At 38.2% G+C, this 27,727-nt stretch overlaps 1 protein-coding gene across 1 annotated transcript; it reads left to right on the top strand.

Annotated features, from left to right (window-relative positions):
- The first annotated feature begins 2,775 nt into the window (after positions 1-2,775).
- On the top strand, positions 2,776-7,856 carry LOC132301239 (zeta-carotene desaturase, chloroplastic/chromoplastic-like). The gene is made up of 6 exons (XM_059798511.1): positions 2,776-2,805; positions 2,910-2,952; positions 3,047-3,203; positions 4,536-4,608; positions 5,591-5,755; positions 7,613-7,856. Exons 1-6 carry the CDS (start codon positions 2,776-2,778, stop codon positions 7,781-7,783), a joined length of 639 nt encoding a protein of 212 aa, XP_059654494.1. The 3' UTR covers positions 7,784-7,856.
- The last annotated feature ends 19,871 nt before the right edge of the window (positions 7,857-27,727 follow it).

Here is a 27,727-nt window from a genome sequence, read left to right as displayed (position 1 = left end):
TGCTTAAGTGATTTATTCCATGTCTTATATGCCTAATGTGCCGGATACTCAGTTATTAGAAAGCATGATATGATTTTTATTAGATTTTTTTTTTTTTTTTTTGGTTAAGCATGCTATGTGATTAAGGTTTTAATATGATACATGAGAATGTATATTTAACATGGCATCGAAAGGTATGATTTTTTTCTCATTTCACGGCATTGTAATATATGGACATTCACGCATGGCTTTGGGAAAGAAAATGGGAAAGATGTTTTGGAAAGAAAGGAAAAATAATGATTTTTTTTTTTTTTGGGAAATGCTTTGATAAATGATTTTGTTAAAACCCGGACACTTAGGAGGCGCTTAGTGGTCCGTGGTGTTAATATGATCTATAGGGAACTAGAGAGAGACTCTAGTGTGGTTGAGCTACCTAGGCCCAGATGACGCCATAGAGGTGCCATGTGTTTGGGAATTACTAGCTAACCCTTTCCTCGTGACGCCATAGAGGTGCTATGGGTCGGGTTACATTAATAGTTTAGAACGGTGAAACGGAATTATTTTGGGAATTGGGGAGAGACATTACATAACATTGAATCCTATAGCATGACATGTTTTATTTGTGACTTGGATTATTGCTATTGATATTATGATTGTATTTCTCTCGGAATTGGCATGATCCCATATATTTTTTCCTATTCTTTGCGTGGATTCACGGAGTCATAAGAAATATGTCTTAGATACTTCCTACTGAGTTTATGCTCATTCCATTATTTTAAACATTTTTCAGGACACGAAAAAGAGGTGGCGGATGCGACCCACCACAAGTTTAGACGAGATTGGAGACATATTTTATTTTGTTATCTTTTGTATTAGAACTCTAATATTTTGTAAATGTAATCTTAACTATTTTTTGAAACATTAATTTAATTGGTATAATGTTGTAAGTTATGGACTTTTAAATTTTAACTATATTTTATGGACTGTAACTTGATGTAACTAAAGTATGTTCCTTATTTGGATGAGATTGAGGAACGGGACTTTTTATACGTATGTAATCATTTTGGGAATGTGGTATAATATTTGTATTGTGCGTTGGGACATGATAGATTAGTTTTAAGGCCAAGTGAGGCTATTACATTTTTATGTATTTCAACAGGTTGTAGAGGGACTTTTCTGCGACGGTCATGCCGAAATTTTATATATTTTATTATTATTATTATTTTGGTATCTTTTTGGGTCGTTACAAGTTGTTTAAGTTATAATATTTTTTTATTGCTTTAAATTGGAAGTTAAAGTACAAACTTAATCATTACAATACATGCAAAGAAACCGAATACCAAATGTAAGATAGAAGTATTCAAAAGCGGTCCTTTTAACACTCCCTTGACAGATTTGAATTGCATTTACTTCTTTACACTGAATTATTATATTTTAAATTGGTGCAGTGAATGTTTTACACGAGTCTAATGACCATTTTACGCTCTTTAAGTGCAAGTTTTATATTATTCAGTAAATGTTTTATATTATTCAGAAAAAATTTTACACTTATTGCTCTGATGCATTTGGCACCTGGTGTAGCAAAAGAAACACAATAAACCAAAGGCCCATGGCAATTTGGGTCGCCGGAATGATCGTCGGTTGGGTTGTTAGGTCATATGAAACATGGTCCTATGATGTGATGATTATGAAGATGATTGAGAAAATGGAATGTCTATAGTCCAACCTTGTTCCTTCTTTCTTCTTTTGATCCGACCCCTTCCTCTCTCTTTTTTCTCTCTCGGACAAAACACTCATCTTTACCCCATTCTTTAACCGTGCCCTATGTCTGCAAAATGTGTTCTTGAATTTGAGTAACCCAGCTATAGCTCGTAAGGGAAAAAATAAAAGGAGTAAGGATAGTTTAGTAAATTCCAAAAAGTACTTAAGGGCAATTTTGTCTCGTGTATTCATGAACAATAAAAATTGACATACTTGTAATAACTTTTGCCTAAAGTGTTTTTTAATGGGTTTATTTTTAAGTGTTTACATTCTAACTAAATGTGGCTTCCTAAAGTGTTTTTTTTTTTATTAAATTAACTCAATATTTTAAGTATTAATTATAAATTTAATTTTAATTAATAATTATTTAAATTTCAATGTCCAGTAACAAATGTGTATCTAAAACTTTTACCGACAGTACCGTCTGATCGTCTGAGTGATAAAAAGGACAGACTAAAGTGCCCCACCATCTACCTCAGCTCACAAACTGAACCAATTCAAAAATTGCTTTTGCTTCTATTTTATTGATTGATGTCATTCTAATCTCATTGACATATTATAGTACTATAATATCACTTTTAACTTTTTGAAATTAGAAAATACCTTTCAAAGTTACAAAATTTTGACATTTTATTCAGACTCATGACATCCCTTTAAACATGAACCATTCGTTTAGAGAGATGGCACATGCACTCCTCCTCCGTTGTGCGGGCTCTTATTGATCCAGATACGGAATTTGGATAGTGTGAGAATGACTTTAAAATACCATTCTTTGTTGTGCTCAGGAGTTGTCAGTTTTTTTTTCCCAGGTATTTAGGAGTTGCCAGTTCTCATGGAGAGAACTATATATCTTTTGTTTACTGTATCTGTGAAACTTTTTGATGATTTTTTACAGATAAACTTCTCTGATTGGTTCTTGTCCAAGGGGGAACACGCAGGAGTATCCAGAGAATGATCATATTCACTTTAGTCTATAAAAATATTTGAAGGATCAAAGTCCATACCATGAAGTTTTAACAACTATATGAATTGAAAATGGGAAGCTACATTATTGAGGGTCCGAAGGTATAGTTGACAGATGCTGACTTAACAGTTATTGACGGTTTGACATTTGTGCATGGAGCATTTCCTTTGATGATTAACTCCCAATAATTTTCTTATTCTTTCAGGCTACACAAAAGAAAATTGTGAAAGCTGATGCTTATGTTGCAGGTTTGTGGTTTACTATTTCTCCACAATTTATATTCTTCTATCCATTATCCATTTCAATTACATCAACTCATTAAACTTTTCCATTTGATTGCAGCCTGTGACGTCCCTGGAATTAAAAGATTAGTTCCACCACAATGGAGGGAGTCGGAATTTTTTGATAATATCTATAAACTAGTTGGAGTGCCTGTCGTCACAGTGCAACTTAGATACAATAGCTGGGTCACAGAGTTACAGGATCTAGAACGGTCAAGGTGATTGTCTTATGTTTTGTGAAGTACTGTTATATAAATGTGAATTTTTAATTTGAGGGGTCAAGAATTATTTCTGCTTTCACTTTACAATAATGTCCAATGAAATGTGGTATTCTCTTGCAGATTTCTCTTGCTTTGCAGACCTTGCACTAACATCCCCAGAGGATTATTATATTGAGGGTCAAGGTTCATCGCTCCAGTAAGGATAATTATTTTTGTTTATCCTTGTATCATCGTCAGAATCATCAGTGTTCGTGCATTTATGACATGACGCAGCTGATAAACCTATGCATGTTTCCACTTAAATGAAATAGTCTGTAAGCTATTAATTTGTTAATTTTGATACAAGGTCCTTTGCCACCATAATATATTTTTTGGCACTTAGTTTGGTTGTGCAAAAAATATCCTTAACATTATTAGATGTATTCCTGACCAATGACTTCATTTGTTTAAACTACATGCATGTTGCACATGGTATATGAGAACTGATCTATGTCTCTGGATATTTATATCTATCATTGTCATTATACTAGGCATCATATTGGTTGGTTGGCTGGGTAGGCCCTGTGACCTGTAGGTGTAACATAATTTATCAATGAACTTTGTTATTATTATGAAGTATAATACAATAAACTATTGTTGATATATTCGTCTGCATATTTGTTGCAAATATTGATTTTGTTGCCTTAAAAATACTTTATTGGACTATTCTTCATATAAAATATTGCAAGTTCAGTTCAGATATTCCTTTCTAGTTTAATTAGCATGATCACATGAATTTCTGCATCTTTTTTCTAGATGAAAGTTATTTGCTCATGTTGTTTGTTTCTAGTCAGGTTCTCCTTGTTGTTTTGCTTCTGATTATATACTGTGTTTTTCAACTCATTCTGACATCTGACATTTCCATGATTTAGTTTCAGTTTTTGAGTGGATTGTCTTTTTCTTTTTTTCTTTTTCTTTTTTTTGATAACCCAGAACTCCCCAAGACAAGACCTTTCGGACCCTACCCCAATGCACCAAACTGGGGATATTGTAGCCCAGCCCCATAGCCACAATACCGGATGAGTCGAAGTTCTAGCAGGGGGTAAGGCTCGAACCCGGGCGAGTGATTACCCAAGGCCAACACCTTGCCATCACTGCTAGGCCCCCGGGGGCGGATTGTTTTTTATTTTATTTAAGAATATATTTCAAAACATGTTTTTGACCTCAATACTTTGCTCCATATATTTGCTTATAAATCCCCTAAAACTTTTGCAAATTACTTCAGTCACTGCACTTGTCCTGGCATTCATTTGGATATTTGTTTTACTAAATGCTATTTCTTCTTAACAGATGTGTGCTTACACCTGGTGGTCCCTACATGCCGTTACCAAATGATGAAATAATTAATAGAGTTTCAAGACAGGTAAGTACCATCTAAGGAGGATCCCTGTATTCTGAAATTTTCTTTTTGATGTTTTCTTGGTTTTAGTAACTCCATCATTAATACAACATGGTATTAACTGTAACATTATAATATACAAGTAGGAAACGTTAAAAATCCTGGTAATACTTAAAAACTCCAACCCAAAAATGAAAAGCAAAAGGATTGAAATAGTTATACAGCCATACAGGTTTGGCAAACATAGTCGTAAATATATTGGGGCCTCATGTTGCAGCTTTATAATGCTCTTACGTATTGGGGGCCTCATGTTTCAGCTTATAATGTGCTTATGAATTGGTAGCAATACTATAAAAGCATGTCAGAGGGTGCTTAAGAGAGCAATTTATTAGAAGCAGATCAGTATAATTATAATGATTGTGCAAACTAAATATTTAAGAAGATCAAAAATAAAAACCCAAAGATTATATAAGAACACGTGTTTAATTAATTTATATTTTCAACAGAACTGAATATAGGTTAAGTATACTACGTTTAATGTTTAAAATATACTAAAATAACAATAATCCTACACTTTTCAAAGGTCATTACCCAGTGTGGCGCTGTTAATTGAGGGTGCTGGGTGGGGCAGATAGGATTGTTCAAAGAATAAATATACGCTTATCACATGAAATGAAATAAATAAATTACCTTTTAATTATATATCATAAGTTTGGGGCTTTTCTGATGTTGCTCAATATCTTTGAAGTTCTTAAGTTTCTTCAAATATTAAATAAACTTCGATATTTGCAAACATTGCATTCGAACAACTGATGGTAAAAAAACTTCCGGAAAAAAGAAAGAAAGAGAGAAAGCCGTTACCCAGCATTTTTCCCACTGATGGTAAAACACCTGAAGAGTTCTCATATATTATCCAATGCTTCGAAAATAGTTTTGAAACATAAATGAATTCAAGAAATTTTGCAATAATGTGAACATATTGTCTAATTTGTTTTAACCGTGTCAGGTTTTAGCTTTGTTCCCATCTTCTCAAGGTCTGGAAGTTACTTGGTCATCTGTTGTCAAAATTGGGCAATCTTTATATCGTGAGGCACCTGGTAAAGATCCATTTAGACCCGATCAGAAAACACCTGTGAAAAATTTCTTCCTTGCTGGCTCGTACACTAAACAGGTAATGTTTTGCTTTGATGCATTCTTCTCACTATACCGATAATGCTGGTTTATTGCATGTCCATTTGGGCTTGAATTCAATCAAGGAAAAATCGATTTAATGCGATGATTCATGATCCAAAGATGTTTTTGAAAATTAATATTTGAATCCTTTTATCTTATCTGAGTTATCAATCACATGTGAGCCTGTCAATGACAATAAAAAATATACAAAATGATGAAGCTTTTGTGATACATTTTCCAATATGAGAAACAAAACCTAATATCCTTAGGGAACCAGAGCACTCTGTGTTGGAAACGTGCTAATTTTAAAAAAATTTCAAGAGATTTTGATTCATAAATCTTGATTCATCATATAGAAATAAGTTTTATGCAAAAATAAAATATGATGTATCATTCAATTAATAGATTAAATAGTTACATCAAATGTCTGAGTAAACCTTTAAATCTTTCCTCTAAAGTGAATGTTTTCACTTATTGTACATCCCTTAGCAAGATGCCTTCTTCTTGAATCTCCATCTTCTTGGTAATTGTTTTGCCGTTAGGAATCACTCATAAGCTTCCATGAATGACCTTGGAAAAACTAGACTTGTGGGAGCCTCCATTAGATGAGAACATTAACCCTAATTTTCTATAGAGAGAAAATAAATTCCTTTTTCCTTCTTCCAAAAATTACTCCTCAAATATACATAGACCATGTATATATATAGGCAACTTAAAGATAAAGAAAAGGAAACAATAAATCCTTCTCAATCTCTAATTCACACGTCTCAAATCTAATAGGATTCCAATATCAAGTTGGGCTATGAGTGAGAATCCTTTGGACTTATTATTTTATTGGCTACAATGAATTAATAATTGGTCCGGTCAATGGACCCAATTCAATTGATTCATAAATTAATTTCTACTCCACTAAAAGAAATTAATTGAACTCCAATTAAATAATAAATAACCTCTAAGTCAATATTGCACTTTGACCCCTCTATACATAATTAGTTATCGGATAAATAAAGTCATCAATCCGACTACTTAATTAATATATTTATTTTGGTACCATTGATTATATCTGGCTCGATCACAATAAATCATTTGTTTGACAAAAATAATAATTTAAATAAATATATATATAATAAATCATTTTGTCTAAAAACACACGAAGGCCTTCGAATTTACTTCGTGATCAACCATAATCAATACAAAATAAATACAAGTAGCAATGATGCAAATATTGATAATATAACTGTCTAACTATTAATTACATAACTACCTAAAGTGTCGGTCTAAGGATCCCGAAGTATCCGCCGAACAAATCAAAGTAATTATTAATTAATAAAAAAGTTTATACTTTTCTCACGCTTAAGAGTCAAATGCCATGACGGTGATAGGGAGTAATTGCATACGACGGCTCTCGCAATATCTCAACCTAATGCGGATTCAGTTCAAGTCTTAATTAATTATGAGTCCAACCATAATTACCGACTATGAACAATTTATTATTACTATTTATATTCATGTATTGATCGTCATCACATACATATATAAATATCTCTTGTAATCAAGTGGACACTATCAATTTTATAATGAATCGAAACATAATACATTGAATTCACCAATTGTATAAAGTATAAATATTTCAGAAACGTCAGGAACATATGTCACTATAATCCAAATAAGAATTTGCTATGCCAGGGCATATAAATCCCAACACTCTGTTCCTCAATCATATGATTCATTTAGCAGACCATAGCTTGGTGAACATTACTAACAATATATTTTGATAAATCCCCATTATTCAATAAATTCATTTGACACACTTTATTAAATTGGAATTTGTTATTAAATGATGTACTCTGTATAGGATTATATAGACATCATGGAAGGTGCAACTCTTTTGGGCAGGCAAACTTTTGCCTACATATGTGGTGCTGGGGAAGAACTTGTGTCGTTACGGAAGAAGCTTCTTGACATTGAATCAGAAGAGTATGCGGAAGCTGCTGCTGGTATAATGGATGAGTTGAGCCTCGTCTGATAGATAGCAATTCATTTGTTGAGCTCTAAACACATTGTCTCAAATTGCGGAGTTAGGTTGTGGCTGGACAGAAATATGTATGTAATTTAATTGAATCACACAAAAGTGTAACACATAAAATTCCAGTTGTATCATGCAATCAATGCCAATATTTAGCTTTCTGTAATTCATGTTATGCGACTACATCAGATATTTGCATGTTGAACTTGAGTTTTTTCAAGTTATGTACAGGTACTGGTGTTATACAATATACATACATATATTATAAAGAATTTTAACTAGGGTAATAAGTGAAGATGATAAAAAATTTGTTTGTTTGTGTTTTTTTTTTTTTTCACATACACATGCCTCCATAGAGGCTCGAACTTCTGACCTCTCTTTGGGGAGTAGGAGCCTGGTACAGTTAGGCCACTAGCCTGTTGTATATAAGTTTAATGCCTTAGATTTAGAATTTCAAAAAGGGTTTCTTGCAGTATTTTTGTTAATTTGGTTAGTGGAAGGATTTAACTAATACTGGGATTGATGCATGGAATCCGCAATTTGAAACTAAATTAATTTAAACTTTAAACCAAATTTTCTTTGATTAGAAATCTCAGCATAAATATTACAGTAGAAATTTATTGTCCAAATTCAAATGATAGACGAATGTTCAAAGTTTCAAACAAGTTCAAATTTGATTTGGGTCTCTAGATAAGTCCAATAAGGAGATGATGTGATAAAATAAAATAAAATGGGAAGAGACAAATGGGTAGATGACTATTTTTTATTTTTTTATTTTTCCTGGCAAAAACAATAAGACAAAAAAACCCAAACCACACAACACAACTAACACCCCACATCCGCCATAGCCAAAGGCATAATGGAAGGAGGAAGAGCAGGCAAAAATTGATCCAATCCAAGTTCAGGACGTGAAAGAGCAACTAAAGCATGAGCCACCCTATTACCTTGGCGCCGAACATGAGACAAAGAAGCAGAAGAAAATCTTCGAAGATCTTGGGCAATATCAAAACAAATAAGAAAATCCTAAAACAAAAGATTCGCCATTCAACACCCCATCCATAACAACTTTAGCATCCGATAAACAAGAAAATCCTAAAACAAAAGCACAAAGGACAGCACGCTGACAAACCACAGCTTCCGCCGGCAAAGAAAAAGAAGTCAAAAACGGACAAAAAACAACTACTTGAAGTACTGCACCTCTATAATCTCGGAAAACAACTTCGTCGCTCCCCAGTAACGACTGTCGACAAAAGGAAGCATCATAATTACATTTGATAGTTCCAGTTGGGGGAGGACACCAAGACACCAGTAAGGATGAGCTGAGAGACCGAGCCTCTTTGAATTCCCAAAAACTAATAACTGCTTTTTGAACCATAAGCTCCAGCTCTCATAAAATCCCATCAAAAACCAACCGATTCCTGGCCTATCCAAATACCCTAAGCACAAAAAGAAATCAAACTAAGAACAGCCGCAAAGTTTGAAGAAATCCGAGCCTGATGTATAAGAAAACTCCAACCAACCCTGAAGGAAGAAAAAGAGAGACCTGAGAAATCAATACGCAACGGAGAAAGTTTCCACACCTTTAGAGAATGAGGGCAAGAAAAAAGAAGATGCATAACAGTTTCCTCCTGCAAATTGCAATGAGGACAAATAGACGAGCTAGTATACACACAAGACAACAAAGCCACACGAACAGGCAAAGCATGAAGATAACATCTCCAAAGAAAATGTTGCACCTTAGAGAGCGAACGCACCGCCAAATAGAAGACTAATCAGCCGAATGAACTGGAGGGCCTAGATAAGAAGACATGGACACAACCAATTTATAAGCAGAACGCACAGAAAATTTACCCGACAGCTCCGGAGCCCAAATGAGAACATTGGGTTTATCCCAACGACTTATATGAATATTAAGAATTTCCTACACTGTAAGAGGAGGAAAACACTTAGACAAAACATCCACTTTCCAAGAAGAAGTATCAGGATCAATCAACTCCGTCACATAAGAGTATGGAACAAAATCCTGAAGCGGTGAAAGTTTCTGATCCATTGTAAGGACCCAATGATCATCCCAGATATACGTAGAATTGCCATTCCCAATCAATGATCGTAAGCCCTGCCGCAATAAAGACTAGGAGGACCAAACACTACGCCAACCCCAAAAAGGATAAGATCCCAAAGAAGCATCCAATAAAGACGAGTCTGGAAAATACTTAGCCTTAAGAAGCTGATACAACAAACTTTGCTTCTGAACCTGAAAATGCCAAGCATGCTTCGCTAAAAGCGCTAAATTAAAAGCCTCCAGATCACGAAATCCAAGACCACCCTAATTCTTATTCCGATAAAGAAGATCCCAGTTAACCCAGTGAATTGCCTGATGTTTATCTTTATTACACCACCAAAAGGAACAAATATGTTTCATCAAATCTTGATACAGAGTAGTGGAAAGCTTAAAAGAAGACATAACATAAGTAGGCAAAGCACTCAAAACAGCCTTAATCAACACTTCTTTCCCTCGCGTAGACAAGGACTTGGCTTTCTAAAAAGATAACCGATCTTGAATTTTAGTCAGTAAAACTGAAACACATCCCTTTTGGATCTACCAAAAATAGCTGGAACCCCAAGATACCGAACCTACAGCCCCTGATTTTGCAAACCTAAGGAGCGACAAATAAAACGACGAACTGAACCTATGGTATTGGGCGAGAAAAAAATAGAAGATTTAGAAAAATTGACTTGTTGACCTGACGCCCTTTCATAATCAGCCAAAATACGTTTTAGAAAAAGAACTTCTGCCAAAATTGCAGCACAAAACACAATAAAATCATCAGCAAAAAAAAAAGATGAGAAATAGACGGAGTGCCCCAACAAATACGAATACCAGATAATATTTGAGCTTGTTAAGCTCACAAAAGAGCAAGAGAGAGAGCTTCAGCACATATAATAAATAAATAGGGTGATAAAGGATCCCGCTGCCTCAAACCCCTAGACGATTTGAAGAAACCAACCGAACTCCCATTAAATTTTAATGAGTAAGAAACTGTAGAGATGCAGGAGGTGATCATTTGAATCCAATGGGTGTTCAAACCCAAATGAGACAGCATTTATAATAAAAAATCCCACTCAATCCGATCATAAGCTTTACTCATATCAAGTTTCAACGCCAGCCAAGCCTTAACCCCATTTTTCTTATTTTTGAGAAAATGCAAAATTTCATGAGTAATTAAAATATTATCCGTAATATGTCACCCTGCAATAAAAGAACTATGCGAATCACTGATAAGGGAGCCAATAATCCTTTTCAGGCAGTTAATCATAATTTTTACAATAATCCGATGAGACACATTACACAAAGAAATAGGTCGGTAATGACTAACCTGAGTCGAAAAAGAATACTTAGGGATTAACATAATATTGGTATGAATAAAACTGGATAACAGATTACCCGTAGCAAAAAAAAACTAGACACAGCAGCAACAATATCTGTGATGTTTCCAAATTTATCTTAATTTTTCCAAAATTTTATTGATGCAAGGGCATTTTGGTCATTTCGCATGTTGCGTTCGGGATTGTGGTTGGGTCCAATTGCAATTGGTGCATTTTAATTTATGGAATCATGTAGTATATGCTTGGTGGTGCATTCATATGTGTGAGGTGTATTTTCAAGCAAAAGAAAAAGTGAAAAGAAAAGAAAATGAGTGGTGGGACCCACCACTATGCACAAGTGGTCTAAAGACCACATTTTCACTCTCATTTTTCTCTCTCCCCATATCACTTTCTCTCTCTCAATTCTTCACTCCATTTTCTTTTCTTTTTTAAGCCAATCTTTGAGACAAGATTTCTCTCTCATCTCTTATCGGATTAAGGTGCCGTTTGAGGCAAAACGAAGAGCACGACGAGCTCTACGCACTGGTACCAACAATTTCAGACTTTGAACACCCTTTGGATTTCGAATTTGAGGACCCATTTTCAAGGGTTTTGCTCACTTTTGAGGTAGGGGCTCTTAAACCACTTCTTTCTTGTCCCATTGTGAATTACATCTCTCTCTTATGTGCTAACATGCTTTATTTGAGAATTAATTGTGTTGATGATCATATGAGATGTTGGCTAGAGAAATATTATATGAGTTGTTTTATATGAAAATCATGATTCGATGTATTTTGTTGTGTTTAATATGTTGATGACCTATCTAGAAATGTTGAACATGATATATGCTTGATTGGATGTTGTAATTCTTTAAATGCTATAATGTTGGAAACATGGAACATATATACATGCATGTACCATTGGGTTGCATGAAACGGGAGAAGTTTGTTCTTGAAACATGAAAATAGGGAATTTTAAGGAAGTGTTTTGATGAAATGATTTTATGCAAACTCGGTCGCTGCGGGGTTACCAATGGGCCAGAGGTTAATATAGCCTAGAGGGGACTAGAGAGTCGCCCTAGCGTGGTTGAGCTAGCTGGTCCCATAATGGTGCCGCAGGGTTACCAAGGGTCAGGGACACTAGCCAATCCTCCTCTCGTGTCGCGACGGGGTTACCAAAGGGCGGGCTGTATTAACAATTTGAATGTGATGGTTTTGAAGGATGAAAATAGGGAGTGACATTTGCATGTGTTGCATTTCACTACATTGCATTGATTATACTTGGATTTGACTTGTATGTTGTATTGATCCCCTATGTTGCATGATCCCCATTTCCCATTGGCCTATGCTTTGATTGGATTCACAAGGACATAAGATGTGTGTCTTAAGTGTCACATGCTGAGCTTTATACTCACCCTACTATATATATATATTTTTTCAGGTCTTGGAAATGAACCGGTGGACGACAATCCACCTCAAGCTTGAAAGTTGTTAGAGGACTACTTTTGCTACTTTTGTAATTGGACATTCTATTGTATATTCATAGATTTTTGGTTATATAACTATGATGTATATCTCCTTGAAAACGAGTTGTAATTAAATATGGGTTTATGGGATCAAGAGTTAGTGTTTCGTCTATGATTAATGTACGATGTATTTTCGTAGTGTTTTAACCAAGTGTAGCCATGTTGAAGTTCCATTTAAGCTTCCTTGTTCTTTTTCAAGTGCAGCTCCTGGGATGCAGGTTTTCAAGCTCGGGATCTCCATTTCGGTCGACCGAAATGGTGCATCGGTCAACCGAAACAGCTGAGGGTGCTCTCGGGATGTTCATTTCTGTCGACCGAAATGAAGTTCGGTCGACCGAACCCCTCTTACCCTATTAGCATATTCTCTTCGGACGTCCGAAACAGAGCTTCGGATGACCGAAGCTTTGGAGCTCATTTCGGATGACCGAAGCTCCACTTCGGTCAACCGAAATGAGGCTGGTTTGCCAAGCTTCTTTTCTCTTCCCAGATTTTGTCACTTTGAACATATCAGTGTTCATGGGATCGTCTCCAAGTGTAATTCAAGCATTGTAATGGTGTGTTGACCATGGAAATGTTGTAATGAACCTAGGTAACCTCGAGTTCGAGTAAGGACCCGTGTAGCGTTCCGGGCCTCCGAGTCAAGGTCATTACAATTAATGGTATCAGAGCGTAGGTTCGAAAACCTTTAGGACGACGGGGAGAGGCCTGCATAGGGTGTTGATTGCATTGTTTATGTGACTATTTGCTACGTGTTTATTTACTTGAAGAAGCATGCTTACTTACTTATGTGCTTACTTGCTTACTTATTATGTTAAACCATTTCTTGCACAGCTGTGTATGCTAAGTGTTAGTATGATGCCATTTCATGTTGAGTCATTTTCAGTGGACCTTAGTGTCATGTCATTGAACCGTTTTCTCGTTTTATAATACGATGTCACGGCGTAAGGAAGCAAAGGAAGTTGGCTCTAGGCCAACAAGAGGTGATGTTGGCAAAAGCTCCAGCTCTAATCCGGAGGAGCTAAATGATGATAACACACTTCTTAGGGACTTAATTCCCCCAAGAGTTGTTCCCACAAGAAGGGAAAATGTTGAAGCACCCGTAGAAGTGGGTGAAGGTTCTGTGGCACTGGAGTTGAATCGTTTGTTGCAAAGTGTCGTAAGGGCCGCCATTACTGCTCAGTCGCAGTTGGCACCATAACCTACAGTTCAAGTTGAGGAGACGCCAGCTCAAAAGAGTCTCAAGATCATTAAAGGGTTTTCTCAGTTGATGCCAGTTACGTTTGAGGGCAGTACGGATCCAATGGTAGCGGATGACTACTTGGATCAAGTGGAGACTCAACTAATCTCAATGGATGTGACAGAGGATCATTTGAAGATCATCCTAGCTACTTATAAGTTTGCTAAGGATGCCAAACTATAGTGGAAGTCGGTTACGAGCCGGTACAAGGTGGAGGAGATGAGTTCGGATAAATTCAAGGAATTATTTTATGAGAAGTACTTTCCGCTTTCCAAAAGATGAGAGTTACAAGACCAGTTTCATAACCTTATTCAAGGGAGCATGTTAGTGGCGGAATATGAGAACAAGTTTATTTCACTTTCTCGTTTTGCTTCAGAAATGGTGAAAGATGAAGCTAACAAGACTCGGAAGTTTGTTTCTGGTCTTAATGATTGGATGAGGCCATTGATCACGGCACAGTTCATTAGGGTTTACTCTGAAGCAGTGGAAAGGGTATTGATGCAGGAGGCCGATAATAAAGAAAAAGATACAAGAAGAGAGCAGTTGAAGCAAAAGAGAGGTGTAGGGCCATCTTCGGAGGGATCTTCTTGGAAGAGGAACAGAGGAAGTTTATTTCAGTTTCAGGGGCAACAGTCTGCACGCTCTGCTCCTACCACTCCTATGCCAGCTGGATCTGACAAGAGTGGAGTTGTTTGTTATCAATGTCAGCAGCCCGGACACTACAAGTCTAGTTATCCCATGAGATTGTCTTCAGTTTCTTCAGCTCCAAGGGCTTGTTATGGGTGTGGCCAGCAGGGTCATTTGATTCGGGATTGTCCTAGTCAGGGAGCAGGCACTGGTAGTGGCAGTGGCAGAGGGTCACAATAGAGGCCGTCCCAGTCGACTATAGTTCAGTCAGGTTTCAGACCACCGCCACCACCACAGCCTGCTATGTCTTCTCGGGGTTCACGACCTGTTAGGATGGATGCCCCTACTGTATCGGTGCAGTAATCCACTATGTAGGGTAGCAGTTCTCAGGCACAAGCACCATAGGGCCATGTCTTTGCACTTCCACCGGTTGATGCATCTTCTGGACCGTCAGTCCTTCGAGGTATCTTTCCAGTGTTTGGTTCTTGGGCTCGCATTTTCTTTGACTTTGGTGCATCTCATTCCTTCATTTCATCATCATTTACATTTGCATCTGGGTTAGAGATCAGTTTTATGGATCGGGCGTTATCAATTGATACGCCAGTTGGGGTTTCTGTGTCTTTGAATCGAGTTGTGAGGGATTGTTCCATTGTGATTGCTGGACAGACGTTTGTTTTTGACCTTATCCTCCTAGAGATGGCTAGCTTTGATGTCATTCTCGGGATGGATTGGTTAGCATCCATTCATGCCACGATTGACTGTTACAGAGGAAGGGTTACAGTTTGTACTCCTGAGGGAGATTGTTTCTTTTTTATGAGAGATCAGAGTGATTCCCAGCCTTCGACGTTGTATGGGATTCGTGGGAAAGAACGTAGTGATTACTTCTTGGCTAGTCTTCTAGCCAAAGAAGATGGTGTTGTGGAAGCAGATTATCCGACTGTTGTTCGCGATTTTCTGGACGTGTTTCCAGAGGATCTGACGGAGTTGCCTCTACACCGGGAAGTGGAGTTCACTATTGATTTGATGCATGGTACCACGCTGATTTCTATGGCACCGTATCGTATGGCACCTGTTGAGTTGGAAGAGTTGAAAAGACAGCTTGATGATTTGAGGATTAAAGGTTTCATCCGACCGAGTGTGTCACTGTGGGGCGCACTGATCTTGTTTGCGAAAAAGAAAGATGGTTCTTTAAGGTTGTGCATTGATTACCGAAAGTTAAATCACGCCACTATCAAGAACAAGTATCATTTACCAAGGATAGATGATTTGTTTGATCAGTTGAGGGGAGACGGTTGCTTTTTAAAGATCGATTTGAGGTCAGGCTATTATCAGTTGCGGGTTAGGGATGAGGATATTCCGAAGACAGCATTCCGTACACGGTATGGACATTATGAGTTCCTTGTTATGCCTTTTGGCTTGACTAATACGCCAGCGGCATTCATGGACCTCCGTATCTTTCACAACTACTTGGACCAGTTTGTGGTAGTTTTCGTGGATGACATTCTTGTGTACTCAAGGACTCGGGAAGAGCACGAAGTCCATTTGAGTATTGTTCTACAGATTTTGCGGGAGCACCGATTGTATGCCAAATATGAAAAGTGTGAGTTTTGGCTACAAAAGGTAAAGTTTTTGGGACATGTTGTTTCAGAAGGCGGAGTGTTGATCCATCAAAGATTGAAGCTATTTTGAATTGGGAGCAACCCAAGAATGTATTTGAAATCCGCAGTTTTCTTGGTCTAGCAGGATATTACCGGAGATTTGTGAAAGATTTCTCCCGTTTGGCAGCGTCTATGACCCGTTTGACTCGGAAAGGGATCAAGTTTGTCTGGAATGAAGCCCGTGAGTCATTTTTTCAAGAATTGAAGACAAGGTTGACTACGGCTCCAGTGTTGGTGTTACCTGAGCATAGCTTGGGTTATGTGATTTATTGTGATGCTTCACGCGATGGTTTAGGGTGTGTGTTGATGCAGGGTGGTAGAGTAGTGGCTTATGGGTCTCGGCAGTTAAAGACTCATGAGTACAACTACCCTACTCATGATTTGGAATTGGTAACAGTTGTGTTTGCCTTGAAGTGTTGGGACACTACTTGTATGGTGAAAGATTCGAGGTGTTCTCGGATCATAAAAGTCTCAAGTACCTTTTCTCCCAAAAGGACTTGAACAACAGACAGAGACGATGGGTTGAGTACTTGGAGGATTACAATTTTGATTTGCAGTATCATCCGGGTAAGGCAAATGTTGTAGCTGATGCCTTAAGCCAGAAATCTTGTGGAACTTTGGCAAGTTTAGCCATTCAGAAATGGAAGATGCTTAATGATCTGGCAAAAATGGGATTGCAGTGTTTCGATGACAAGGTTTGTAGTAAGTCGACATTCTTATTTAGTCTTGTGGCTCAGCCTACTCTTGTTGTACGAGTGATTGAGTCGCAGAGACAGGATCCGAATTTGGATGTCGTTCATGCTTTGATCTCCAGTGGTGAGACAGTGAAAGATTGGACCTTGCATGAAGATGGAGGTCTACAGTTCAAGGGTTTGTTGGTGGTTTTCACAGGTTGTCGTGAGGATGTCTTAAGGGAGTTTCATACTTCCCGCTTTGCAGTTCATCCAGGTGGTACCAAAATGTATCACAATTTGAAATGCCAGTATTTGTGGAACAGGATGAAGAAAGACATTGCACAGTTTATGGCAAAGTGCCTTACCTGTCAGCAGGTGAAGGCCGAGCATCAGAAGCCGGCAGGATTATTGCAACCATTGCCTATAGCGTAGTGGAAATGGGAACAGATCGCTATGGATTTTGTGACAGGTCTTCCAAAGTCATGAAGAGGTAACTAGACCGTATGGGTCATCATTGACAGATTGACCAAGACGGCTCACTTCTTACCTATTAAGGCAACGGATGATGCAGAAGCGCTTGGTGTTCTTTATGTGAATGAGATTGTAAGGTTACATGGAGTCCAAGTAACCATTGTTTCGAATAGGGATGCAAAGTTCACTTCCAAGTTTTGGGAAAGACTTCAAGCAGCGTTTGGCTCAGCATTGCATCTGAGTACGACAATCCATCCACAGACGGACGGCCAGTCAGAGCATACTATCCAAATTCTAGAGGATATGCTTCGGGCATGTGTGCTTGATTTGGGACATAGTTAGGATGATCACCTTCCACTTATTGAGTTTGCCTACAACAACAGTTATCAGACGAGCATTGAAATGGCTCCATTTGAAGCGTTGTACGGTAGACCTTGTAGGTCTCCTATTTGTTGGACTGAGGTAGGCAAGACAGCCACCTTAGGACCCAACATTGTACTCGAGACTACTGAGAAAATTAAGTTGATCAGACAGAGGTTGCTCACAGCTCAGAGCCGACAAAAGAGCTATGAAGATAGGTGGAGACGACCACTATCTTTTGAGGTAGGAGACCACGACCACTATCTTTTGAGGTAGGAGACCATGTTTTTCTGAGGGTTTCTCCACAGAAAAGATTGATGAGGTTCGGGAAAAGTGGCAAGTTGTCGCCACAATTCATTGGACCGTTTGAGATTCTGGACCGTGTAGGAGAAGTGGCCTACAGACTTGCTTTACCACCACAGATGGACAAAGTTCACAATGTTTTTCATGTGTCGATGTTACGAAAGTACTAACCAGATCTATCTCACGTTTTGGATTGGGTTGACGTAGACGTTGATGAAGATGTTTCCTATGAAGAGGGACCAGTGCAGAGCCTTGACACACGACAGAAGGTGTTAAGGGGCAAGACGGTGCAGTTGGTGAAAGTTCTTTGGCGATACCACGGAGTCGAGGAGGCTACTTGGGAGCTTGAGCAGCTAGTTCACTCCAAGTACCCAGAGTTCTTTCTTCCCCAAGCATGGCTTGATTTCGGGGACAAAATCCTTGTAAGTTGGGGATATTGTGATGTTTCCAAATTTCAGCATTTCTTAATTTTTCCAGAATTTCATTGATGCAAGGGCATTTTGGTCATTTCGCATGTTACATTCGGGATTGTGGTTGGGTCCAATTGCAATTGGTGCATTTTAATTTATGGAATCATGTAATATATGCTTGATGGTGCATTCATATGTGTGCGGTGTATTTTCAAGCAAAAGAAAAAGTGACAAGAAAAAAAAATGAGTGGTGGGACCTACCACTATGCACAAGTGGTCTAAAGACTACATTTTCACTCTCATTTTTCTCTCTTCCCGTATCACTTTCTCTCTCTCAATTCTTCACTCAATTTTTTTTCTTTTTCAAGCCAATCTTTGAGACAAGATTTCTCTCTCATCTCTTATCGGATTAAGGTGCTGTTTGAGGCAAAACAAAGAGCACGACGAGCTCTATGCACTGGTACCAGCAATTTCAGACTTTGAGCACCCTTTGGATTTTGAATTTGAGGACCCATTTTCAAGGGTTTTGCTCACTTTTGAGGTAGGGGCTCTTAATTCACTTCTTTCTTGTCCCATGGTGAATTACATCTCTCTCTTATGTACTAACATACTTTATTTGAGAATTAATTGTGTTAATGATCATATGAGATATTGGCTAGAGAAATATTACATGAGTTGTTTTATGTGAAAAGTATGCTTAGATGTATTTTGTTGTGTTTAATATGTTGATGACCTATCTAGAAATGTTGAACATGATATATGCTTGATTGGATGTTGTAATTCTTTAAATGCCATAATGTTGGAAATATGGAACATATATACATGCATGTACTATTGGGTTGCATGAAACGGGAGAAGTTTGTTCTTAAAACATGAAAATGGGGAATTTCAGGGAAGTGTTTTGATGAAATGATTTTATGCAAACCCAATCGCTACGGGGTTACCAACGAGCCGGAGGTTGATATAGCCTAGAAGGGACTAGGGAGTCGCCCTAGCGTGGTTGAGCTAGCTGGGCCCATAACGATGCCGCGGGGTTACCAAGGGTCAGGAACACTAGCCAATCCTCCTCTCGTGTCGCGACAGGGTTACCAAAGGGCTAGTTGTATTAACAATTTGAAAGTGATGGTTTTGAAGGATGAAAATGGGGAGTTACATTTGCATGCATTACATTTCACTACATCGCATTGATTATACTTGGATTTGACTTGTATGTTGTATTGATCTCCTATGTTGCATGATCCCCATTTCCCATTGGCCTATGCTTTGATTGGATTCACAAGGACACAAGATGTGTGTCTTAAATATCACCTGCTGAGCTTTATGCTCACCCTACTATATATATATATTTTTTTCAGGTCTTGGAAATAAAACGGTGGATAACAATCCAACTCAAGCTTGAAAGTTGTTAGAAGACTACTTTTGCTACTTTTGTAATTGGACATTCTCTTGTACATTCATAGATTTTTGGTTATGTAACTATGATGTATATCTCCTTGTAAATGAATTGTAATTAAATGTGGGTTTATGGGATCAAGAGTTGGTGTTTCGTCTATGATTAATGTACGATGTATTTTCGTAGTGTTTTAACCAAGTGTAGCCATATTGAAGTTCCATTTAAGCTTCCTTGTTCTTTTTCAAGTGCAGCTCCTAGGATGCAGGTTTTCAAGCTCGGGATCTCCATTTCGATCGACTGAAATGGTGCATCGGTCAACCGAAACAGTTGAGGGTGCTCTCGGGATCTTCATTTCTGTCGACCGAAATGAGGTTCGGTCGACCAAACCCCTCTTACCCTCTCAGCATCTTCTCTTCGAACATCCGAAATAGAGCTTTGGACGACCGAAGCTTTGAAGCTCATTTCGGATGACCGAAGCTCCACTTTGGTCGACCGAAATGAAGCTAGTTAGCCAAGCTTCTCTTCTCTTCCTGGATTTTGTCACTTTGAATGTATCAGTGTTCATGGGATCGTCTCCAAGTGTAATTCAAGTGTTGTAATGGTGTGTTGACCATAGAAATGTTGTGATGAATGTAGGTAACATCGGGTTCGAGTAAGGACCCGTGTAGCGATCCAGGCCTCCGGGTCAGGGTCGTTACAATATCCCTTTTAATTATCTCCTAATATTTTTTATAAAAGAGCGGGGTCATGCAATCCAGACCAGGAGCTTTTATCGGTTGCATAGAAAAATAGCCTGTCGCACTTCTATCTCCGATGGGCTAGCAAAAGAGAAGCATTCATCTAGGTAGAAATCTGGATTGGAACATGCCTCAAGAACTGCTCAATATGCGTAGGGTGTGAAGACTGAAACAGACGCTGAAAATAAGTCAAAAAGACCGACTATACTGAGACCTCATCAGTGATCCACTGGTTACTGGCATTATAAACCCCAGAAATGGTATTGCAGCCGCGTTGTCATTTAACAGTGACGTGAAAAAATTTGGTATTACGATCCCCCTCTTGCAACCAAAGGAGACGAGATTTCTGCTTCCAAAATAACTCTTCCTCCAACCAACAAGAAGTTAAAGAAGCTTTTAATTGAACCACCTCCTCATGACAGTAATTAGAAGTGGGAGTTTTCAACTCATTAAGCCTAGCAACCGTGCTATCAATATAAGCCTGGGAAGTAAGATTTTGAAGCGTAGCCTAATGAATAAGATCCGCTTTACAGTGACGTAATTTATGAGCCCACTGAAATTGAGACGACCCATTAATAGGAGCAGACCACGCGAATTCAACAATATTTCTACAGTCCTCCAACAAAGTCCAGCGAGCATCAAAGTGAAATTTCCGTTTCTGAGGCCTAATTACAGGAAGAAGTTGTAGCAACAAGGCAAAGTGATCGGATCCCACCACAGAAAGATGAGATAATTGAGCCCGACGAATAGCCAATCCTTAGTCGTATAAGCACGATCCAATCGTTCCTGTATATTAGTGGTGGCTTCCCGAGGGTGGGCACAAAACAATGCATAACACTTTGAGTTTGGAAATTAGTGTCAAGTGAGCACCATAATTTAAATTTATAAACCGTTTAACACCTATATTATGTAATATGAGTAAGAAGGGATCGTCCCAAGGGATTGACGGTTGTACTAGGTTGAGGAATCAAAGTTAGGGTTAGTAGGTCGAGTGATCAAAATAGTGGTTGGTTGGTTGAATTAAACTAGATGCAAATTAAACTAAAGTAAACAATAATGCAATAAAGAGAATAAAAGAGAGAGAGATCTTGGGGTTTAGAGATCACCACTAAGCATACTTTTCTATACACTTAATGAATGATTAATGAGGGGAAAAACATATATTGCAATAAAGTGTGTGTGTGTGGTTGTTCCAACAAGCATGGATGAAAAATGAAGCATATATTGTCTAAACAACATGGTGGATAGCACAACATATCAAATTAAGTCATTAATCCTTTCTTTAAGCTCACAATCCAAACACATCACAAGGTTAGAGATATATGTTGCTTGCTTACAAAAGTATAGAACATAAAAAACAAGCATGGATTGTCCTCCCATTTAACAACTACACTACAACTAAGCTAATGACATGAAATTAAACTAATTAAACTAAGGGAGAGGTACAATCCATCAAGAAATGAGTATGAACCATTAAATAAACCACAAGAATACGCCATTAAGCATTATGTCTTGACAATCTCTAGATCTATAGTATCAATACACATAGCATGCATCAATAACACAAGAAATAGAAACAAACACATAAACATCTATTCTAGCATACATAGACATATGGATTGAATGAAATGATCAATTGGAAGCATTAAACCACATAAATCATTGAATAAACAAGATCTATATATATAAAAGTGTCAAAACATGAATCACAATACAAATCCCCTCAAAAATACATAAATCAAGAAGTAGAAAACATGCTTAGGGCTAACTCTAGCCCCAAGAGGATGTCTAGCCACTCATGGATGATGTCCTCCAACCCTCAAGGGCAAGCTCCGTAGAAGAAATCTGCTCCTTGGTTGATAAAGAGTCTCCAATGGTGTCTCTAGCCTCCACTTCTCCTTTGCTTCCTCACTAAGTATTATCTTCTCTAAGTATGTGTATATCTATAAAAGTGGCTCATATTCCTTGTATAGGTAGGTTAAAAATCACCCAAACTGAGCTGGGCTCGTACACCAATAATCCTCTAATGATTGGATATGAGACAACTTTTAATGAGCTGGAATTTAGATTTTTCTCGGGATTTGGCAAGTTCGATCGATCGAACTTATGGTGAGATCAATCGAATATGGTTGAGATCTATCGAATTGAAACTGGATCGATCCTCAATGGCGGTGCGTTTTTGGATAAAAACAAATCTAAGATATTTTGAAGATATTTTTAGGAAAAAGACAAAAGTAGTTGGTAGGGTGGTACAGCTGGATAAGATCTGGCACGTGGATAAGGACAAGAAGGTTCGATCGATCAGAGAATGATGTTGGATCGTTCAAACTTTTGGGATCTATGAAAATGACATGATGGTCTGGATCTATCTTGAAGTGCTGAGATCAATAGAAGTTGGATCGATCGAACTTTTCTTGAGATCGATCGAAATTGTTGAAATTCCACCCATTGCTTCCTTTTGCTTTACTTTGCTCCTTTATTTGATTCATCCTAGAATTGCTTCATTTCTGCTCTTATTTGGCTGAGTTAGCTTATTTTGGGGATAAGTACCTGAAAGTGAAAATAACACGAAATCAATACAAAATGGGAAAATAAGATAAATAAAAGTCTTAGAATACCTAAGCTTAAGGGGTTTAAATACGCACTTTTTAGCACTCATCACACCCTCAAACTTAAATATTGCTAGTCCCGAACAATGAACTATAAAGTAAATGAATGAAATGAACAACTATACAACCATGAACTAAAAAGCAATAAATGGATAACGCCACTTTCATAGGAAACACGATTACATTTAGCATATGCAACAAGCCTTTTAAACCCCTAGTGGACGAGTGAAGTTTCGTGAGGGTTTCCCGAAATGATACCCATAAACATTAAGCTCATTCTTTTAAAAGAGGCGCCAATATTGCAAACAAGCATTAGGAGAAAACTACCTCAAGTATGCAATTTTTCAACCCTTTCCAAGCAACCTCTTAAAATTTCCGCACCAAGCAAACAAATATGGTCCTCCACACATCAAGAAAATGATCATGCAAATCAAAACATCTCTAGAATCCTTTTTGAGTGGACCGACATCAAATATATTACTATCTTAGCCAACTAAAGAAATAATCACATCCTTACGCTCAAACTAGCACACAAATCTAGTACCGATCATCAAGACAAATAGTGGACCTTTTATTAAAGCTTTATTGATCTAGGTGCGCTTAGTCTTTCACTCAATTTTTTTTTTTTTTTTTTTTTTTTTTAGGATAAAAAATGGAAGCATGGTGCAATGTGTTGATCTATTAAGCTTTCTACTGATCCATGAGGTCGAGCGTTAGGTCAATGACTCCCAAACCAGACGGTTTTAGGGCATTAGGCGTTCAAACACTCCTACGGACTTATAAGCTCAAATTAACTAGGCTACAAATCAAAGCAACTTCCATCTAATCATTTCACACATCTCACCTTTTGGGAGAAATCCTCACTTTTTTATTGCTTTTGCAACCTTTTTTTTTTTTTTTTTTTTTTTTTTTTGTTCAATTATTAACCTAGAATTTGGGCCCTCCACCTTTCGGCGCGAGAAATTCAGTGCTTGATGAGGCTAGAATCCCGGCTACTTAGTGAAAAGAGGTTGTTATCCACCTTTATCGAGAATGAAAGCTTTCAATACACTACTAGCCCAATTATGATATAACTAATTCAATAATCAACAAAGCATGTACCCCACAAATGAATGCTAGTGTGTGCCTGTGCTAGTGTAGAATCCTAGAGTGAATCTCAAAACAATCACAAAATCAAGATGATGTGGACCACAGTGCAAGCAAGATATCAATCTTTCGAAAAATTTACTCATAAATGGCATCCACAAGGCATATAAGGAGTATTGGACTCTCAAGTCATGCAATTTTTAAGTTCTAAGCAATGTAGTCCTCAAAAGATCAAAATCATAGCTAGCATGGACCAATCATATAAAATATCTCAAATACACAAGTCATGCTCAAAATTTTGAATTTAAAAACAAATACTGCAAAGTACCATTACCCCCAAACTTAAATGGCACAATATCCTCAATGTACAAAGAGAACAAAAGGAAAGAGTATACCAGTGCAATTAAGGCAAAGAATGGTTGCGACAACAGTATCCAAAGTGGGTGGCATAGCCCCCCCAAACTTGGAATTAACTGTGGTCCTGAAATTTGGCACTTAGATAAACTCATCAGATAACAAAAAGGATAATAATAGTGCACAGTGGTCATGCAAGTGTAAATGGGATAGCAACTGAAAAATAGAGCGAAGTAAAAGGGTGGTCCTGAAAATTTTGGGCAGTACTCTCTCTCATTGAAGTCACTAGGATGCACCTAATGGAGTCAAACAGATAGCTATAAGAATATAAAAATATGACATCTATAAAGAAAACATATATAAATAAAAAAAATAAAGTACAGTACATCCAGTATCAAAGCCGACAGATACGGCTGCAAAAATAATATAACAGTATCAAAAATATGCCGAGATCACAGATATATAAAATGACAGGAGGAAAGGGATAGAGAGATCCGGAAGAGGAGGTAGGACGGGCAGATCGCACTTCACGGATGTCTTTGGATAGAGCTCTGAATGCGGTCATGACATCCGTACGAAGGGAAGCAATATCAGCTCTAATAGAGACAGCATCCTTTCAGAGAGAGACCGTGTCAGCGCGGATAGATACCACAGCATCCTCCAAAGCCTGGAGTCGCTCTCCAAAGCCGGGTGTCTATGCTGGAGCCTCAGGTACCGCTAGAGCGGGAGAATGATGATCCTGAGCTTGCTCTGCATCGTGAATGGGTGACCCAATTGGAGAGTGCTGTTCTGCGTCATCTGCAGGCTGCTCCAAATCAATTTTTATGTGTACGGCAGTCGGATCGACTGGTATATCGTCGACTGCCGGGTCTGCTTCTGCTGCTGCTGCTGCCTGCTCCTCTGCCTCTAAATCCTCAGCTGCCTCGACAGCATCGTCCCTCAGGCTCTTGATAAGAGCATTGTAGCTCTTATCCTAGTCCTTCTTCTTAAAGGAACAAGCCCCAAACTCAGTCTGCTCCCGTGGCTGGAAGGGGTAGCACTGGTCTCGTAGAATCTGGGTGATGAGATGGCCAAATGGAATATACTTAGCCCTTTTGGGCTTGGCCTTGCTAATGTGGTCGACATAAAGCTTCATCATAATGCTTCAGATGAGCGCTGGAATAAATAGCCAATGCCCTGTATAGAATGCATATAGAGCTGTCAAATAGTCGCTGCGCCTTTGTGTCTTGTTACGAAACATAACAGAGTCGAAAACCACAGGTCATCTGGAAGATAGGTCCGGGTGGCATAGGTCTCGCCACCGGCATAGTGACCTGTGAGTAAAACGGCTATGTTTGCATATGTGGGCCTATAGAGAGTGGGATATGTGTCTTATCGCTCTGGAGGGCAGACGTGTAGACACTGGCAAAATCTGGACAATGTGTCCACATTAATGCGGATCGGGTAGCCATCAATGGTGGTCCGCAGCTCCGCCAGGTTACTCGGGGCAAGCCGGAGGTTCTGGTAGAACATCCGAACCAACCTCGGGTACACTGGGTATGAGACAGGGGCTAGTATGGCTGAGATGCCCCGTCTGAAGATATCATCATATGTTGATCGGGTAAGCACCGATCGAGAAAAGAAGTCTGTGTCGAAGACCGACTCATGCGCCATTCGAAGGCATGAGTATCTACGTAATGGCTGGTCTAACTCCTGGGCTGGATGAGTTGGCTATGGTGGTGGAGATGGTATGTGCTCAACCTCAGCATCACCCTGTGAAGAAGATACTCCGTTTGAAGACTGCAGGCGGCTGTCAACTGGAGACTAAGGTGGAGTGGGCTCCTGGGCATGAGATGGACCGGCCTCGTTGTCCAAACTCGGCCTGCCCTTACGGTGATAGTGTCTGCGGGTTACAGTCTTGACCCTAGCCATGGTCTGCAAAATAAAAGGAAAAACTTACAAAGGAAGTCAGTGCCGATATAAAAAGTTAAAGCACAGTTCATATAATCATGTATGTCAAATAGGATAGACAAAACATATAGGGAACATGAATCTATTTAAGTGACAAGGAATAAGTGACATGATGTGAAACATGCTAGACAGTATAAGTATGGAATGCATCCAATGTGGAAAACACAGGCATTGGGCATGTATGAGATGGCATGAAACACAAGAGATGGTGTGTGAGATGTGTGAAACAAATCTGTGAAGTTCAATCGATCACAAAAATATGAGATCGATTCAAGTTTGATCAATCAAGAATAAGTGAGAACGATCTGTTACAGATCGATCGAATTAAAAGTTCGATCAATCGAATTGTGAAGTGAAACTCGAAAAGTCACAGATCTGTGGCGTGGATGGCACGGGGCCTTCACGAACATGGTCGTGGGCCCATCAGCACAACAAATCAACCTATTGAGTCACTTAGTTCAGCCCATATTCCAAAAATTGAAACAAATCTCAAAATATATGCAACCATATATACATATATATACACATATATACAAAGAGCTTCAAACTTCATCAATGGAGATTTTCAGCATCAAAATAGCTTAGATCTAGCATTTAAAACATGTATTGAACAAATTGAAGCTTGAAATCATAAGAGGGAGGTTCGGATTTTACCGGAATGAAGAGAGAAGTGGAGATACGAATGGGGGTGAGATGTGAGTCAAGATCTGAGAGGAGAGAGAGTGATTCGACGCTTGGGATACTCACCGGAGTCTCGCCGGAGATGGGGAAGAGTTGGGATACAGCGGCGAAGGGGGAACAAGGGTCTGAGATCGATTCAAGTTGAATCGATCGAATAACCCTAAATCAATTTTAAAAACATTACCTTGGCAGTTCGATCGATCAAACTGAATCTCAGATCGATCAAACTGAATCTCAGATCGATCAAACTGACATCGATCTCTCCTCTTAAGAGACAAAGTATTTTTGTGATTTTTGATTTTTTTTTTTTTTTTATAAATATATTTTTGGAAAATAAAAATAAAAATAAAATATATATATTTTTTTTGGAATTTTTTGAATTTAAAACAAATTCAAAACAAAGTCAAAATTGAAAATCAAAGAACAAAGATCGATCTTTCCAAGATCTATCACAGAATACATTCGATCAATAAAAAATGTATAGAATTGAAGAAATGTTCGAT

Source organism: Cornus florida, unplaced genomic scaffold (assembly GCF_030987335.1).
Source record: "Cornus florida cultivar Cherokee Brave unplaced genomic scaffold, ASM3098733v1 CherokeeBrave_3.0.0_Hap2_Chr03, whole genome shotgun sequence".
Taxonomy (NCBI): Eukaryota; Viridiplantae; Streptophyta; class Magnoliopsida; order Cornales; family Cornaceae; genus Cornus; species Cornus florida.
This window is presented reverse-complemented; position numbering and strand designations above follow the sequence as displayed.

Coding starts and splice junctions, on each gene's coding strand:
- LOC132301239 (XM_059798511.1), top strand. CDS start 2,776: ATGGGAAGCTACATTATTGAGGGTCCGAAG. Junction 2,953..3,046: donor AGCTGATGCTTATGTTGCAG/GTTTGTGGTTTA, acceptor ATTTGATTGCAG/CCTGTGACGTCCCTGGAATT. Junction 4,609..5,590: donor TTAATAGAGTTTCAAGACAG/GTAAGTACCATC, acceptor TAACCGTGTCAG/GTTTTAGCTTTGTTCCCATC.